The sequence below is a fragment of the Penicillium subrubescens genome, assembly GCF_028828155.1.
Source record: "Penicillium subrubescens strain IBT 31985 chromosome Unknown utg000004l_segment0_segment0, whole genome shotgun sequence".
Taxonomy (NCBI): Eukaryota; Fungi; Ascomycota; class Eurotiomycetes; order Eurotiales; family Aspergillaceae; genus Penicillium; species Penicillium subrubescens.
In genome coordinates, this window is record NW_026643154.1 from 874401 (window position 1) to 892340 (window position 17940).

The 17940-nt window shown below is 50.9% G+C and overlaps 6 protein-coding genes across 6 annotated transcripts; 4 read left to right on the top strand and 2 right to left on the bottom strand.

The window, feature by feature from the left end:
* Positions 1–520: 520 nt before the first annotated feature.
* Positions 521–1935, bottom strand: N7473_005416 (short chain dehydrogenase/reductase family protein; the record flags this gene model as incomplete). The annotated part of the gene is made up of 5 exons (XM_057151356.1): positions 521–1084; positions 1141–1211; positions 1269–1433; positions 1493–1578; positions 1661–1935. The coding sequence occupies 5 exons, from the start codon at positions 1933–1935 to the stop codon at positions 521–523; spliced, it is 1161 nt and encodes a 386-aa protein (XP_057009161.1).
* A 326-nt stretch (positions 1936–2261) lies between these two features.
* N7473_005417 (CLPTM1 family protein) lies at positions 2262–4341 on the top strand (the record flags this gene model as incomplete). Its single annotated transcript, XM_057151357.1, has 3 exons — positions 2262–2303; positions 2379–3434; positions 3508–4341. 3 exons carry the CDS (start codon positions 2262–2264, stop codon positions 4339–4341), a joined length of 1932 nt encoding a protein of 643 aa, XP_057009162.1.
* Positions 4342–5008: 667 nt separating this feature from the next.
* N7473_005418 (Mis6 domain protein) lies at positions 5009–7377 on the top strand (the record flags this gene model as incomplete). The annotated part of the gene is made up of 4 exons (XM_057151358.1): positions 5009–5024; positions 5090–5140; positions 5202–6229; positions 6289–7377. The coding sequence occupies 4 exons, from the start codon at positions 5009–5011 to the stop codon at positions 7375–7377; spliced, it is 2184 nt and encodes a 727-aa protein (XP_057009163.1).
* Positions 7378–7420: 43 nt separating this feature from the next.
* On the bottom strand, positions 7421–8469 carry N7473_005419 (post-initiation translation factor DPC29). Its single transcript, XM_057151359.1, has 2 exons — positions 8215–8469; positions 7421–8147 (listed from the first exon to the last, which is right to left on the bottom strand). The coding sequence occupies exons 1-2, from the start codon at positions 8417–8419 to the stop codon at positions 7522–7524; spliced, it is 831 nt and encodes a 276-aa protein (XP_057009164.1). The 5' UTR covers positions 8420–8469; the 3' UTR covers positions 7421–7521.
* Positions 8470–9134: 665 nt separating this feature from the next.
* On the top strand, positions 9135–15446 carry N7473_005420 (AP-1 complex accessory protein LAA1; the record flags this gene model as incomplete). The annotated part of the gene is made up of 3 exons (XM_057151360.1): positions 9135–11945; positions 12004–13812; positions 13866–15446. The coding sequence occupies 3 exons, from the start codon at positions 9135–9137 to the stop codon at positions 15444–15446; spliced, it is 6201 nt and encodes a 2066-aa protein (XP_057009165.1).
* A 503-nt stretch (positions 15447–15949) lies between these two features.
* N7473_005421 (uncharacterized protein) lies at positions 15950–17890 on the top strand (the record flags this gene model as incomplete). Its single annotated transcript, XM_057151361.1, has 4 exons — positions 15950–16173; positions 16244–16522; positions 16596–17263; positions 17325–17890. 4 exons carry the CDS (start codon positions 15950–15952, stop codon positions 17888–17890), a joined length of 1737 nt encoding a protein of 578 aa, XP_057009166.1.
* Between the last annotated feature and the right edge of the window lie 50 nt (positions 17891–17940).

Below are 17940 nucleotides of genomic sequence, written 5' to 3' on the forward strand. Positions count from 1 at the left end.
ATTTATGATGATGTTGTCTTAACCCGGGTGATTTAAGAGCCTCATTATGTATCACCCCCGTGTGTATTTAGGCATCATGATATCAAGTAGGTCAATATGTCTGGCGGGGAAAATCTCAGTCGCAGTGTTTTATGGGTCGCAAGCTTGCCCTTGATTGGGTTGTCCATCCATATCTAAGCAAGCCACCACAGCAAACGGCAGATGGCCAGCGCATCGGGTCCAGGGTGTCTAGTGCATTTTGACAACTGTTCCAATGATAATCACTCGAGAGTGTTGACACCCTTGGCCTAATTTGTCTATACCTAGAGATTGCTGATAGAGTTTATGTGCTCGCCTCCTAATACATTGTTGCATACAGTGCAATATGTGCAGATCATGGCCTAACAAGTGGCCTTATCACACGTTAAGCATCGAGTGAAACCCGGGTTGAGGGGAAGCGTCGGAAAGACAGGGTTAAACAGATGATAATCCTAGCTTATTTATATGAAATTATGTTGATCGGGGATATCTATTTGACGCCTCAAAAAGGTGTTTGACTCGTGGCTCCCATGGGAGGCATAGGCTCCGCATCAGCGGCCACATCGACAGCAAAGCTAGCTTGAATGAAATCCTCGAGCTCCTCGCTAACCGTCTTCAGCTTCTCCTTGACGCTGGCAACACCTTCTTGTCCGACGATATGCCGCGATGGGGGATTCTCATGGCCGGCAATTGATGTGATAGCGTATACCGTTTCCGAGACTAAGACTTCCAGGTGTGCGGAGCTTAATGGTGGATGCATAGAGACAACTTCGGGTAAGGAGAATGGGCCGTTCTCGATCGAGCTCACTCTCGAACTCTCCTCCCTCTCGTTAGATCGATTGGCTGTAGCCGTGTTGCCGAATAACCCCTCAGAAACGGCATCGGGGAGTCGGGGAACGAGGCGGTTGAGTATACCCCGAAACAGCGGCGCATGGTTGTTTGCGGGGGAATAAGCGGGGAAAATGGGTGGGACGCTGGTGACTAGATTGGTGAGAATGCCGATCTCGATGCTGCATTGGACGATGGTGAGTTTGAGGTTGAATGGTGCGATTTCGAATGCCAGGCTCTGTTTGGGAATGTTAGTTTGCTGGTAGTCTGTCTAGTATAGGTAGAACAACTCACATCACAGAATCCTTCAAGAGCCCAGCCAGCAGCGCAGTACATCCCAAGCCCCGGTGTTCCAATATGGGCGGCTATTACTTGTTAGCAGACGGCAAATGGTGCATGCTAGCTACCCGAGAATATCTTACTGATTCCTGACAAGATCATGATGTGACCAGAATTTTCTCTCCTCATATGAGGTAATGCGGCTTTGATTATATTGAGAGGTCCGAAATAGTTCACCTCGAATTGATCGCGAACAAGGTTCAGGGTCTGTGGGGAGGCGGACAGCTCTTCGACGGTTCCAATGAGGGCTGACAGAGGGAGTCAGTGACTTGGAGCTACAATTGAAGTTCGCAAATGATATACGAACCTTGGCTTGTGCAGCACAAGAGGATATCCACTCGGCCAAATGTTGCGACTGCTTGCGCAAAGACTGCCTGGCATTCCCCCATCATTCTTTACGGTAGAAGCTTATTAGTCTATGTCCCTTGCTGTATCTGGCTTCTTCGTCTCCAGAGCTTGAGCTAGCAGCGCGTACCTGATGTCCAAGGGGACAGATTTCATTCGTTGCGTCCATCCTTCGTCTCGATGTTCTTCCACTTCGGCTAGAAAGGCGTCAAAACCGTCTCGGCGTCGCTCGTCACGATCTAGGACCGTATGCGCAAGCCCGAGCAAGACATAGTCGCCATGCGCAAGTACCTGCCGTGCGACTGAGATACCAATGGGCGAATCTCCCGCGGTGATCAGCCATACTCGCGGTTCGCTATGCGACGGGAATTGCGAGCGGGAATCGGGAGAAGGGTGGGTCTCCATGGATAGAGTCGGGGTCAGCGCCAGTGCTTAAGCGCGATACCCATTGCGCGATCAAACAGGGTCAGCGACAAGTTCGCGCAGGTCGTGGTGAGCTGTCGCAGCTCTCAAGTTGAAAAAAGGTCCCTAGAGCTTCTCCGGACCAATGCGGAGAGTTGGAGGGGGAACCGATTAGAATGCCAAGACCCAAGACCCCCCCACGCCCCAAATGTCGCCTTAAGCCGAACGGGCTGCAACCAAGGAGATCCAACCGTAGCCAACCGCTAACTCTTCTGGCCGCGTTGGCCCCCCTTCTTTCTCTTTCTCTTGTCATCTCCCGCCATCGCACAATGCCTGAACAGCGGCAACGCAGAGAGGAGGAGGGAAGCAATGTATGTGGCTTGGTTGGCACAAGGTTGCGGGAAGACGGAGCTGTCCTTTCGAAGCTGACTGACGATCATCTCTAGTCCGGCTTCAAGGGTGCCCTTCAGGGCCTCGGAATCTTTCTGCTGGTGCAGTTCGTAATTGGTCAATACTTCGGCAACAAGCAGAATGCAGCCTCCACCGTCAAGTCGAACAACACGCCCTCGTTTGCGGATCGCGCCCACCCCAGCGAGATCGCTGATTACAGTGCCATCCCGGACCTCATCTCCCCTATCTGGCCGGCCGACAGCGCCATCGATATCAGCATCTATGTGACCCCGTCCATCGTGGTGCCTTCGTTCAAGTCCAAGGATAGCGTGCTTGTGATGCAGGAGAAGAACTTCACGGTTGGCAATTACAGCGACACCCGTGAGATCGACACCACCATCAAGCTCCCCAAACAGGTTCAGCAAAATGGAACTCTCTTTGCACACTTTTTTGTCGCCCGTACGGGACACGAGCTGGATCCTGCCGCCAAGGGTTACAATACCGCTGATGCCGTCCACTTCTTGCGCCCTCTGAACCAGTACCTCCCTAAGAAGAAGGCTAAGAAGCTGAAGAATCTGCTGGCCGCTTCCGAGGAAGGCGAGGAGGAGGAGGTGGATGATACTCCGGACGTGCAGACGGTCTCCTACTACCACCCCAACTTCACTCTCTCCGTGGTTCCCGACTCTGGTACTCAGAGGTTCTCCCAGATCCACCCAGCAGTTCGCCAGTATGTGCAGCTGGAGCGCACTGGTGCCCGAGACCAGTCCGGCAAGAACGGCTGGTATTACCCGATTTTGTTCCTGAACACTTTCTGGCAATTGAAGACCCACATGACCGAGTTGAACTCGACTGTGACCGAGGTGCCTTTGCGAATTTCTCTCAACAACTTGGCCAACTGGAAGTTCAGTATCCTCACCAGCATTGACGAGGGCTCCAAGCAGAGTTCTCGTCAGGCCGCATACGGTGGCCCTGTGCCTGGTGGTGGCGACGGCTCTGAGTGGGAGACCATCAAGGAGGTTCTCTTGGATACCAACATTTACCTCCTAGGTACCACTGGTATCGTCACCATCTTGCACATGGTCTTCGAGACCCTGGCATTCAAGAATGATATTGTAAGCTTTTATTCGCTCCTCCATTATATGACGCCAATGAATTGGATTGCTAACATGGGAATTAATCGTTCAGGCTCACTGGCGTAAGAAGAAGGATAATGTCGGCACATCTGTGCGGACCATTCTGGCGAATGTCTTCATGCAGGCAGTCATCTTCCTTTACCTCATGGACAACAGCGACAACACATCCTGGATGATCCTGGCCAGCCAAGGATTTGGTATTCTCCTCGAAGCCTGGAAGATCACCAAGACCGTCAACGTTCGCCTGCGCCCGCCCCCCGCCTCCTCCTTCTGGTCCTTCTTGCCCTACGTGATTGTCTTTGAAGACAAGCACAAGCTGAGTGAGACTGAGGAGAAGACCAAAGAGTATGATGAGATTGCGTTCCGGTACCTGTACATTATCGCGGTGCCTCTTCTCCTCGCCTATGCCGCATACAGCCTTATGTACAACACCCACAAGTCGTGGTATTCGTACATCATCGAGACCCTTGTCGGCAGTGTCTACGCCTATGGTTTCCTGATGATGGTTCCCAGCCTGTACATCAACTACCGCCTGAAGTCTGTTGCCCACATGCCCGGCAAGGCGATGGCCTACAAGTTCCTGAACACTTTCATCGACGACCTGTTCGCCTTCACCGTCAAGATGCCCTGGCTGCACCGTTTGGCCACTCTCCGTGACGATGTCATCTTCTTCATTTGGCTCTACCAGGGCTGGAAGTACAAGGTTGACTACAAGCGTGTCAACGAGTTCGGACAGGGAGGTGACAGCGATGAGGAGGAAGAGCCCACCACTGCCCCTAAGCTTGAGGAGAAGAAGGAGAAGAAGGAGGAAGAGGCAGTGTCTTCTCAGACCTCTGCCAAGGTTGACAACAAGGCGTCTACCCGCCAGCGGAAGTCGAAGAAATGAGTGTACCCTTTGTGTGGAATAGCTCTCGGTGAAATTTCTTACCATTGATCGATTCTCATAGGGCTTTAGATGTTTGGGACTAATGATTCCGTTGCATTTACCTCACTCTTGCAACTCAGCCATATTGCTGATGATGTTGGGAGTAGGTTGTTTGATCTTCGAGGTTTGGGTCAAAATTCCTCCTTAGGAGCATTGAGATTCAGTTTTCTCGTCGCGTAAATTATTTTAATCATAGAAATTGAATGACCATATTTTCTTTCTCGATCATGACATTCCTGAAAATAGAAAAGTAGTACAGTAGTCGCAAGACTGGGTGATTCTTGAGGTCGAAGGTGTCGGACATAGACATACCGGGTGGGACAGTGTTGACAGTTGCCCGATCGGGTTTAAGCCGATTTCTCCCCTGCACGCGCCCACGTTCAACAGTTTCTATGGGTCTCTTGTACTATCTGATTTAGGCATCGAATGTTCCTTTTTCCTCTTCTTTGATATTTGAATTCGAGGTAACTCGGCAAGCTTTTCCCTTGGCCGCCGAGATACAAAGATTGAAAACGTGTTGTGTCGCCACACGCCTTTTGACGCGCTGTGGTCCAGGGCATGACCACATCGTCTCAGACTAGGCCTGATACAAAGACAGCGACTCAAAAGACTTGACAATAATACCAAAATGGACACAGATAATGGTATTTCCCGAAAATACTTTTTACAGGTGACTTGGGGGCTTAGATTGGACTGACAATTTGATTAGAGAATGGCCAGTCTGGCCGCTTGCTTGATGCCCTTGAGCACTTGGAAGCTGGTAGGGAAACCCAAGGAGATGATTTGATTTCGATTGGGCATATCGCTAATTGATCGGATAGTTGCTTCTGTGCCGGTCAAGCAAAGGTACACTGATGCTGGCCAGCTGGCTAAGACAATTGCATCAGACGCGTACGAGAATGGCATTCCACAAGACGCGCTGGGCCGTTTGCTGAAAGTACTCACGGCAAAGAACCACCTGGATCAGGGAACGACCACAACTTTGGTCAAGAACCTGTATCCGCAAGAGCGAGTCGCCTCGAAGCATGTCACGCAAGTCGTGTGCTGCTTGGGACCTAGCAAATCCAAGCCCAGCCCTGCCACGCAGGCCTTGCTTGTTCGCTGGCTAATCATGACCTATGATCTTCTCGAGGACCGGACACACCTCGGCAAGCTTTATGCAGTACTTTTCAATCATCTGGACATGATCAGCCTGCGGAAGCCACTTTGTCACCTACTTTCCCTGATCACTCGACGAAAGCACGTCAAGCCATTCCGCATTCAGGCTCTGATGGAGTTGATCCAGACTGCGGGCGGGGAAGAGAAAGAACTCATGAGCTTGCTCAAGGTTTTCAAGAATTACTATCCCGAAATTATTATCGGAGATCTTGGTGGCTCGAGAAGGATGGCTCTGTTTTTCAAACACCCCGACCCGGAATGGTCGACCCATGCAAAGTTACTCCAAGACCAGAATCTCGAGAGGGTGCAAGCAGCGCAGCAGTCAAACTATCAAGTCTTGCATCGGGGCATGGTGAAACGAAGCAGGATCGAAGTGGTCATTCCGGTGTTGCAAACCTCTCGAGTGTCGAACAAGCACACCTCTCTTGAAGAGATCCGTGACATTGAGCATTTTGTTGACAAGCTTGACACAATTGAGCTGCCGAATCAGATCATCTCGACTCTTGGCGATGCTATGGCTCAGAAATACCTTCATCTGGTTCAGTCTGAGGCTGCGAACGATCGTCTAGATGAGTGGCTCAAGAGTTTTTTGGCGGATAAGTTGGAGCAAATTCGTGAAGATGATGAGGATGAGCCAGAAATTTTGTCCTATGTCCTGGGTTTCCTTGAAGGATACACGTCGTTCACCAAGGTAAATACTTTAATTCTTCGATCTAGCCATTATGATCTATAACTCTAACAATATTGCAGGAGCTTTTACCATCCGTTCGAGCTTTCCTGGAGTCATATCTCTCAGTATGGAATGGCCGGGACAACCGCGAGCAAGTTCTTCGACTTCTTCAGTATCTTCCAATTGAACCTTACGAGGCACTCCGAGAAGCGATTTTCGCCCCACTGGAGCATGCCATGTTAGACAGTGCTGTCAGCTCTAGGATAGAGCTGCTGAACTTCTACTCTGCATTGATCACAGAATGGGGTGTCAGAATTCGAACGCAGCGATCGGTCTCAGAAGAATCCTTCCCCTCGAGCAAAATCATTGAACATGCAGAGCTCTTAGCGTCGTCCATTCAAGAGCTTGTACCAACTCCTGCTACTGGCGATAGAAGGGACACACCGATCGTTTTGTCGGTCCTCCAGTTCTACAAGTCCCTTGCGGGCTTGTTTTCTCACGCAGCAGGCAACGCTAATATTCGACTAACCGTCCCTATGGCTCCGACGGTATATTCCATCGCCTTCACACCAACCGTTTCTGTTATCTCAGGGCTCAACTCAATCCTGGCTGGTTATAAGTCTTCTTTCGAAGCCTCTCTAGCATCCGACGTCATCAAGCCACCCGACGCTTCCGAGCCACTGTATAGGATAGAGCTGGTCAACCAATTCAATGGCTACGTTATGGACATGTGCAACCTGGTCTGGCGCAACCGCGCTCTGAACACAGAGGACCCCAATGCGCAGGGGTGCTTGATGCCGGCATCAGGCACCGCTGCTCTCACAGCGTACGTCCGCAATGTGAATGAGACTGCTCGGCACTATGATCGCGAAAGCGCTTTCCACGCTACTCTGGCTTCCATATTTTCGCTAAGCCACCACGCCGCATTTGCCAATCTGTCAGCTGCATGCTTTGCTGAAATAGAGGAAAGCCAAAATGTCGCAGATGATCGCCCGAAGCTGAGGAAACCAGCCACCCAAAAGGCATTACAAGCCCTTGAAAAGGATGGTGGTGCTAAAATCACTTGGCAGGAGTATCGGGTTCACATGCTCGACTGGTTGGAGGCAGTGGGAAGCCGGGGAACTAGCGATTTGATGAGGAGTACCATGAAGGCTTTACGGAAGGAATGAGATACGAAAGCTGGTTAGTTATGATGAAATGGAGTCTTTGGTAGTCTCTATCATTTCCCATAGAACGCCGGATCTAAATGCGTGGTATCTCCTTTTATACAAAATATGGTACACAGTCTATGGCATAGACATTGAGCAGGCTTACTAGAACTTCTCCGTAGCATTCAGGTAAATATCCTGAACACTGGGGTCGTCTCGCAAGGAACTGAGAACATCTTCGAGATCCTTCAGCTGCTCTTCATCCTTCACCTCGACCAAGGTCTCCTGATTGGGGTCCCAGAACATCTCCAATTCTTCAATAGTCAAGCCAGACAGTTTGACAAAGGCTTCACCGACGCTTTTCGTTTCAGAGGGATCAGTCAGCAACACCAGGCGACCTTTGTCATCGGTGTTGATATCCATCGCACCAGCCTCAATAGCCGGGTCCAAGAAATCGTCGACATTTGTATCATCCTTCTTCTCCAAAACAACACGGCCTTTCTTTTCAAACAAAAAAGTGGTTGGTGTCACCGTTCCTCCGCCGTTCTTAATTATATATCGAATGTCTTGTAGGACGCGAGCTTTCTGGTCGGTTTGGCACTCGACCACCGCAGCCACTCCGCCCGGGAGTATAGCTTCAATTGTTACCGACTCGAGGGCCTGGCCAGTCAAGCTGAGTCCTTGGCCACGCGCAATGGCTGCTTCGATGATATTCTTGGGGATGGAGGCGCGCTTCGCATTCGAGAGCGCGAGGGTCAGACGAGGGTTGTATTTTGGATCGGCGCCCCATACTTTAGAGATGTGAGCATTAGCGCAGTTCTTTGAGAATCAAGGACATGAATGTGCTCTGCCGCTTACATTGTGTAGCACTGGCGATTTCCTTGCTCATCATCTGGCGTTCTTTGCTCTTGGCCTTGTCATTTTTGGCCTTGTCATGTTTGATCGTGGACCATTTGCTGTGCCCGGACAAGAAGACCGTGGAGGAGCTGAAAGTGCGGCACACATCACAAAAAGGGCCTTTGCGAGATTGTCGGAGAAGATTCCTGTGTAATTGAAGTGCCATCTTGATCTCTCTGAGCTTTTTGCTCCTGATAAGTCCGGGGTCGCGGCGGCACCAAGCTGATGTCCATTTTCTTAGGCAGAAAGACCGGCAGAATCTCTCCTGCTTTCCTACATGTTGCCTTGATACCTTAATATTTAGGCAGTCTTATGGTTCCAGGCTTGTCGGGTTATACGCGCTTTCAATTACGTACAGCTTTACCACTCATTTGCTACTCTCTTGGCAGCCAGTCAAAAGGCTTGAATCAATAATTATTAAATTACTTGTGCGCTTTGTATAAGTCTCTATCACTGCCGCCGAATTCGCTCGCTTTGCCGTGCCAGAGAACTGCAACCCCTCCTTATCCTCACGGCTTCGTCTGCTTCCAGTTCTCGCTGGTCTAGGAGAAGGAGCCCTTACTAGGCCATTGGAGATATCCGTATTCGTAGTAGGATTCATAGGAGAATCCAGGAGGATTCACAGGAGGATTCGAAAGAGATGATTCGTAGTGATATTGCCTAATTTGGAAGTGTATAGGCGGCCGACCGAGCGGTCAAGGAAATACCGATACACATCCACAGCTTGCGGGCCGACAATTTGTCCGATCTCCGCGGACGGTGAGGCCACACGATAAGGAGGGACATTGTTGACCTCATACCTAATACCTCATTACTCCCGCGTTGTTCCCTATTTCCTTTCATTCTAATGGGGATATAATTGCCCTCTAACTTGATACCCGATGTCTGCCTCCGAAACAGCCCCTGCATCCACACCTCCCGAAAATGCGGTGCCAGAGTTGGATATTCCCAAGCTCCATAACCTCCCCTCCGAACAACAGGACCTCTACCTGCTCACCTTCACCTCCGACTTAGTCCAGTACATATCCGGCCTCGATGCGGCGCAGGTCTCCGCACAGCAAAAGTCGCTTAAAAAGGAATTGTTCAAGATCCTGACCCTTTCCTCCCCGACCCTCACACGAGTGCTCCGCAACAACCTAGGACGATGCTTTGGTGCTATTCTGGGGAAAGGGGATCGCGGGATCCTCTTCGAGACAATTACCGATTTACTAGGGATATTGAGTGCTGGAAAGAGCGAAGCTGAGCTCAAGACCAAGTTCGCCGCGGTGCACTGTCTGGGCGAGGTATTTGCGACAGCTGGCGAGAGCGCATTCATGCAATCTAATATCGCAACGGCGGGTACACTTAAGCTACTTAAGTCGGCGAGTAGTCATACCGGCTTGCGAGGAGTTATATTCTCAGTCTTGCGCAAGATCATTGTTGGCATTGGTGTTCCAGTTGACGAATCAGTTGCGCGCGACATTTGGAAACAGGCGCGTAATGCGGTGACCGGCGACAAGGCTACATTCGTTCAGGTTCATGCGTGCCGCTGCATGGAACAACTGATTAATACGACGCCCTTCTTCGAGAACACGAACGACTTCGAAAACTTGAAAACTACCATCTGGAAGGTCATTGATAGCCCGGTCGCACCAGTTCGCCATGCTGCGGCTGCTGTTCTTGGACGAGCCCTGGTCAAGCTACATGTCACAGAAGCACATGTTATTGCAGCACCCAAGCCGAAGTCGAAGAAATCCAAGCGAATGTCTAAAATGCCAACCGCTCGGCCGGGTGAGGAGGACGAGGACGACATGTCTGAATCCTCTGCGACCGCGGTTGCCACGACCAAAAAGGATGCGCGACTGTTCTTCCTTCTCCCCGACCTCCTGCGACAACTATCTTTCCAATACCTGAAGAGTACGACCTCAAACCGCACGCGCGCTGGAATTTGCTTATGTTATAAGTATGTGCTTCGCAACCTGGGAGACAAGATTGTAGAGGAACGGTATGGCCAAATTGCGTCGAACTTGCTGTTTGACCTGCTGAACCATCCGACGGTCACATACAACCGATTCCGACTGCTCATGACCCGCAAGTTTGTCAAATCCATTCTCGAGGACACGATTGGCCGGGAACTCCTTCGGGAGAATAGCCAGCTGAATGCTGCCAGGTGGCTCATCAATGAGATTTTGAAGGACTACCCCCAAGTGATTCAAGAGCGCCGCGAGCCGAGTAAATATACATTGACAAGCACTGTCAGTGCGCTCTCTTCGCTGATCTCATCACTTGGCTCTGCCTTCGCTGTCCTTGCGGATAGCTGCCGTGATGCCTTGCTTCAAGTTCTTCCGCACCCAAGCTATACGGTCCAGATTCATGCGGCGCACAGCTTGCGTGGGTTCGTATTGGCGTGCCCCCACCAGCTTCTCTCGTGCGTCACTATTTGCATGAACAGCTTGAACAGAGAGATCGGTCAGCTCGCTACACCGAGGCAATCCCCACGTCGCTGCGTTGGTTATGCGAACGGTCTCTCCGCAATGCTAAGCACGTCCCGCCTTCAACCGCTTTATGGTGCAGTGGATGTATTCGCCCAGATTTTTACTCAGGCCACGGATCTCTTGAAGATTAGCACCACATCGGAGCTTCGAGTAGCAAGCACTCAGGTCCAGACGGCCTGGATCTTGATTGGTGGATTGATGCCCCTTGGACCTAGTTTTGTCAAAATCCATCTTTCCCAGTTGATGCTGCTCTGGAAGAATGCCTTGCCGAAGCATTTGAGCAAGGAAAACTCGGCTCCACCGAGCACACTGGAAACAAGTTTCCTAGCTCACGTGCGGGAGTGCGCCCTCAGTGCCTTGCTGGTCTTTATGGAGTTCAACAGCAAGCTGATCACTGCTGATGGTGCCAAGAGGATCGCGGGCATGCTGCAGAACACGGTCGAGTTTTTGAATGAAGTACCACGACCAAAGTCCATGGAAGACATTTCACAGCGTTTGCATCCATCTTTGCAGCTAAACGACTTTACGACTATGGTTCGCCGCCGAGTTCTTCAGTGCTTCTCGAAGTTGGTGCATGTCCATCATCCTAGCCATGGGGATATCATATCACAGTCCAACCTTCTGAACCTCGCTATTTCTGCGTTTGCAGACCCGGACACTCAAATACGACCGCTGGAAAGCTCTATCGCGGCTTCAACTGGTCAATTTGACGGTCTGTGGGATCTTTGTGATAACTATGGATTTGGTGTCACTGGACTTGCTCGGGAGTACATTCGTGATGCCCTGACTGGATCGCACGGCAACGAGAATGGCCCGGCGTGGTCTGCCCTTGATTCCGTGGATCAAGCTGTTGATGATGCCTTGACCTTCCCTATCTGCGAAGCCAGTGAGCATGACTCGGTGCTACTTTACAGCTTGCGTGCCGGTGATTCTCTATGTGTGGATCCACCTACTACAGGAGTTGTCAATGCGGCAATTGACCTGTTCTCGGTCGCCATTGCTCTTCACTCGCCCAAGATGCAGGAGAGCAGTGTAGAGCAAATCGCCACTTTCCTGTCCTCGCCGGCCCTTCAGAGAAACCCTGGAAGAAGAGCCGCATTAGTGATTAACATTGCGGTCGCCTTGCTCCACGCTTTGAAGGTGGCAGTCAAGGAAACCGATTTCGTGGCTGGAAAGCTGAATTCTTCTACGGACAAGATTCTCCAGGAGCTCATTCAGGTATGCGAAGCTGGCTCACTTTTCTAAGATATGAGAATATTTGACTGATATTTGGTAGAAATTCGTTGTCGACGCCGACCCTATCGTTCGCACTATCGGAGTTGAGGCTTTAGGGCGCCTCTGTGATAGTGCTGGGAATGCATGCACGAACACGCAGGTCAATTGGCTTGTTGACACTATCGTTGCGAACAGGGAACCAAATGCCCGAGCCGGCTGTGCCGCTGCTTTGGGATGCATTCACTCACAGATCGGTGGTATGGCAGCTGGTCTGCACCTCAAGACCATCGTCGGCGTGCTGATGTCTCTTTGCAATGATCCTCATCCCGTCGTGCATTTCTGGGCTCTCGGAGGCCTGGAGAGAGTAGCAAACTCTGCTGGACTGACCTTCTCTCCATTCGCCTCCAGCTCGTTGGGCATGCTTGCCCAGCTCTACAATGCCGACACCCACAACGAAGAAGCAGCCGCACTCGCAACTTCAAATATTGAAATGGCTTTCCTGACCCCGGTGGTCATCAGTCGATGCGTGGACTCGCTGATTAACGTTCTCGGCCCAGATTTGCAGGACGTCACGAAAACCCGCAACTTGATCCTTACCCTGCTTCGGCAATTCCAATTAGAGGAGAACCCCGCATTGGTTACCGAAAGTTCCAAATGCTTGGATCACTTCTCTCTTTACGCCCCCAGCTTTGTGGACTTCGCTGGATATGTCAAGCGCTTGCAGGGCGAGCTCCGTGCCAGCAACTCTTTGATGAGAGATGTCGCTGTTCGTGCACTTAGCAACTTGATGAAGAGAGATGCTACTTCTGTGGTGCAAACGGCCACCGAAACGCTCCAAGATGACATTTGGCTTGCATTTGATGATGCACCGGATAACAGAGCTCTCAAGCGAATGATCCAGGAATGGCTACAGCAGACTGCTCTTACTGAAACTGAGTTGTGGATCCATCGCTGCCACAACATCATGACGAAAACGCGCACTAAGGTCGAGGCAGCACCCACTACTGCAGTCCAAACCGCTGCAGCTGACATTGCTGACGATGAAGTCGCTGGATTTGCGTCTGCGGCTGCCGGTGACGGCCAAGCTGATCCTACCAGTGATGGAGTCTCTGGCCAAGAACTATTGAAGTGGCAGACTCGCAATTTCGCCATGAGCTGCCTGTACGAGCTGCTGGCAACTGTGCAAGAAGCTATCTTGCCCGATCAAACCATTCCAGCCGAACTGGCGCTTCAAGCCAAGGTCGGAGACATTGTGCGAATGGCGTTTTCTGCGTCCACTGCCAATGTCATTGAACTGCGGGTGTGGGGTTTGAAGATTATCGATCAAGTCTTGACCATGTTTGGAAAGACTCCGGACCCAGACTTTGCCGAGGCGTCTCTTCTTGAGCAATACCAGGCCCAGATTGGCTCTGCTCTCACACCCGCATTTGCGGTTGACTCCTCTGCCGAGCTGGCATCTGAGGCAATCAATGTCTCGGCCACTTTCATCGCCACCGGTATAGTGACGAACGTCGATCGCATGGGCAGAATTCTGAAGCTTCTAGTCCTTGGCCTGGAGAACTTTGCGAAGAACCCCGATACCACCGAGATTGGCGACTTGAAGGGCTTGAACTCTAATGCGCGTGTCATGGTTAAACTTGCCCTCTTCTCTGCATGGGCTCGGTTACAAGTCGCAAGCATCGAGCAGGAGTATCTTAACAGGGTGGTTCAACCTTATATTGCTGGACTTACGCCCCTTTGGCTGTCCTCTCTCCAAGAGTATGCCCGCTTGCGGTTTGAGCCGGATATTTCGGGCGCTTTGGGTACGAGTACGCAGAGCAATGATTTGGATGAGGTTTACGCTGCATTGAACCGTGAAACATTGCTCAAGGTAAGATTTTCTCCTTTGCAATACTGATCCAAGTACTAATCTTGAATCTATAGTTCTACCAAGACACCTGGCTCAACCTAGTCAACGCCATTGCCGGTCTTGTTGAAAAGGACATTGATTTCGTTTTTGATGCTCTGGACGGCAAATTGCAAATCGCCGAGGAAGCAGACAAATCTGACAACGCCGAAAAGAAGAGCGAGGAAGACAAGGACAAGGTTGTAACAAATGGCGAATTCAAGGGCAAAGGCGACAGCATCAACTACCGTGAAGAGCCGGTTGCCTTTTTCTTTGTGTTGTTTGGTCTTGCGTTCGAGGCACTTGTTGACCAGTCAACTTTAGCCTCTCAGCGCCTTGAGATTCTCCAGGCTCTCAAGCGAATCTTGAGACCAATCATCTCTGGAAATGCGATCTACCAAGACGCCATTTTCTCCGAGACCATGGACACCTTCGATCGTCTTGTGCTGACTGAGGCGATCCCCATTCAGACTGTCATTGTTGAGATTGCACAGAACTTGTCTTTGGATCACCCGGCAGCACAGAGCGACCAAGAGCGAAGCGATCATCTCTCGGATGACATCGAGCAGCTCTTTGAGTTGACTCGAAGCATCATTCTTGTCCTTGCTGGCATGCTTCCTAACCTCCGTGAATCGACTCCCATGGCACGTTTCAATGTGACGTCGGATGATTCTCTTGCCCTGATTCGCTTGGCCCTCGGGTCACTCGTTGACGTTGCGTCAGTCTTCCCGTCAATCATTCGCAATGATCTTCACGCCTGTATACTGCATATCTTCACCACCATCCTCGCTACCGGTATCTGCCAGACCGAGGTTGTTCCGCAAGCCCTTCCCATTTTTCGACAGTTCGTCCAGAGCATTACCCAATCCTCCGAAATTCCAGAGGACATCGACGTGGTTGCTTTCCAACTGCGTGGCTGCCTGACTCGATTCCTGACCATTCTCACGATCGCCCAGCGCCGAGAATCGGACTCTTCCATTCCATGTGCTAAGAATACCCTTTTGGCCATTGCTTTCCTGCTGACGGCCGGTGGACACGTTCTTCCACCCCAGGACCCGGTCATCAAGCGCGTACTCGACGAGCTGCTTGATTGTTTACAAGATGTGGGGCTTGCGACAGTGGCTGCCAGCTGTCTTCGATCCATCCTTACCAAGCCGGGCCCGCGCTACATGACGGACGATATGATCGCCCACTACCTTATTCCACGACTAATTGCCTTCCTCGTCAGCTGTCCCACTGATTCTGGCGAAGTGCCCAACGACCCCGAGAATTCTCGCATGGTTATTGCACGTACCCTTGTATCGTGCGCGACCAGCGCGACCATCTCACCAGCCGCAATGCCTACCAAAATCTCTCTGGTTATGTCTGCCCTCCTGGCACGCGCTAGGCGGGAAGGCCAATCCGTTCACCAGGAGTCAGCCGCGTATCTACTTGAGCTCGCCAAGGCGGACCAACTCATCTTCCGCACGTTGGTGGCCAACATGAATGCAGAGCAGAAATCTCTTTTGGAAGAGGTCCTTCGCTGTGCGGGTATTGGCGCTGGAACGTCGAAGTCGGGTGATGCGGAAGAAAATATGCAACAGGCTGCGCCGACTATCGCACTGCGGATGGATTTCTAAGTCGCTGATTCGTTATTGCTAAGACGCAGGATTCCAATGTGCTATTTTGTGCACAGATGAGGATATGATATGATGTGATGCACAGTGCGATGGAATTGTATAGACCATAAGTGATGACGGTGCTCTATGAGCACAATGAAAATAGATTTTAATATGACTCTTTTGCTATGTCGAATCTCCTCATCTTGTAAATACTATTTATACTTCCTATTGAAGAAGCGCGGTTTTTCTCTTTACTCCTAGTGAAAACCTCGCTGTCGACTGCCTTGTTAGCCGTGGTATTTCAGTGTTCTATTAAATCTCCACGTTTTCCTCATCGGGAAGTTCGGGGCGCGCTTATCTTATCCAAAATCAGGTGACACCAGGAATTACCAGGAATGCGGTTGGTTCGACAAAATGCACCAGTTCGCCATTTAGCCCTCAATGGTTTTCAATCCACTCATCCTTCGTTTTGTGTAAGAGCGGGGGTAGGGATCTTCACGCCATTCTTGCCTGGCCTCAGCATGCCGCCAGACCGGGGTCGCGCCTCTCGGGCGTGTGCTTCATGCAGGAAGCAGAAGACACGCTGCTACGAGCCAGGTACCCCCGGGCGAGCCTGTTTGCGATGTGAAAGATTGCAGCAAAAATGCTCACTGGCGCCGCAGGCTGACAGCCCAGAGGAGGAACGGCAGCAGCAGCAGCAACAACAACAACAACAGCCTGTTCCTTCGCTTGGCACTGATGCTCGGTATGTACTCTGATGATCTTTGTTGTGCTCCGCTGGGTTTAGTAGCATGATCATTGACCTATCTTTATAGCCTGGAGCGACTCGAAAGAACAGTGGCCACTTTACTTGATCGGCTTGGGGACGGCCCCTCGAGTGCTGATCATGAATTAAGCAGGCCTGGAAGCGTGTTAACAACTCCAGACCCTGGCGATCAAATCTACCAGGAAACGGAGAGTGCCGCGGCTCCGATTATGGTCATTCGTGATTTGGCCAATGATACAAGAGTCGAACCATCCCCAGAGACCAAGTCCCTGGGGGCGGTGCTGGACGATCTCATCTCGCCAGATCTTGCGTTGACTCTACTCTCCATGTATGACATGCCCCACAAATGCCTGGGCTGGACCCACCAAAAGCGATTTCATGGATTTGAATTAACTATTCAGATTTCTCGAGTATTATGGTAGATGGATCATTTTTGATCCCGAAAGCGATGCTGCCGCGTTATTACCTCGTGTGCGGAGATCTCCGATTCTTTTCTGCGCTTGCTGCTTGATCGCAATACGACATACCTCGGAGGAGCTGGCGGCGATTTTGGCTCCTAAGCTGTATGAATGTGCTCGCTCTCTCGTGTCGAGTATGCTCTTGACTACTCCGCAATCTGTCGATTTTTTTCAAGCAGCTCTGATTTTATGTATGTGGTCGACTACCGTGGGGCAGGTCCCCTTGAGCATCGACAGTTGGCTACTCAGTGGATTCGCATTGCAGCACTCACAGTCTAGTCCAATTTTTGCCGTGATAACGAACCAGTCTCATCGGTATACAAAGATGGATGAAGTGACATTGGATCATATTTGCTTGTGGAATCACCTATGCCTTGCACACTTACACTACTGTGTTGGGACGAGTCGGAGGTCAACGTTGCAAGCTTGGCAGATTGAACGTTGCGACGCCATTCTTGGCTCTGATCATGCGATTAATTTTGAAGTGCGAATGGTTGCCGAGATTCAACTATATTGGACGGTCTATGGGTATCTAATCGATGACTCGGTCGATCTCCACACGTCAACAACCGCTTTAAAGGTGTGGAAGAAGAAATGGAGAGGGATTCTGGGTAAATCGATTACACGTTTCCGGCCTCGTGGATTGAAAAATACTAATAGCTTATCCTTCAGAACAACCTCGATCACAGTTCCTGATGATGGGCTTTCATTTTTCTAATCTGCTCCTTTACGAGCATGGTCTGAAGGGCAAAGTTGTCCACAGTCAGGACCATCTTGTTTCCGAAATGGCCCGCCACTCCACTGCAATTGTGCGCTTGGCTATGGACACGGTAGATGAGCGAACCCGTCACTTGAGCGACCACATCTACCACATGATCACATTTGCTGCGATTATCATCTGTCGTCTATTGAACAACTACGAAACGCAACTCGGCTTGACGCACAATATTGCGGAGCTTGACTCCCTGGTCCTTAGCCTCGTTCAATGGCTTCACTCTATTGGGTTACCATGTCACGCGGCGCATACCTTGGGGAATATTATCGCCAAGGTACACCAGAAACTACGACCTCGTGTGGAGGCAGTGCCGGTCACTGCACCCGCGGATGAATTTCCCCCTGAAGAAAATTTTACGAACTACTATTTCCCCGAGTTTTTGGGTATTGGACCATCGGCAGATGGAACCTGGGATTTGTTGTCTGATCTGAGCTTCCTGCCGCAAGGCCCGTCCAGCTCGTGATATCATTGCATACCATGACAATAGAGGAATGACAACGAACAAACGAATGC

Bases quoted from the DNA above. Each gene is read 5' to 3' on its own strand.
- N7473_005419 (XM_057151359.1), bottom strand. From the start codon at position 8,419: ATGGCACTTCAATTACACAGGAATCTTCTCCGACAATCTCGCAAAGGC. The intron at 8,148-8,214 runs GTAAGCGGCAGA...ACATCTCTAAAG, and splicing joins AATCGCCAGTGCTACACAAT to TATGGGGCGCCGATCCAAAA.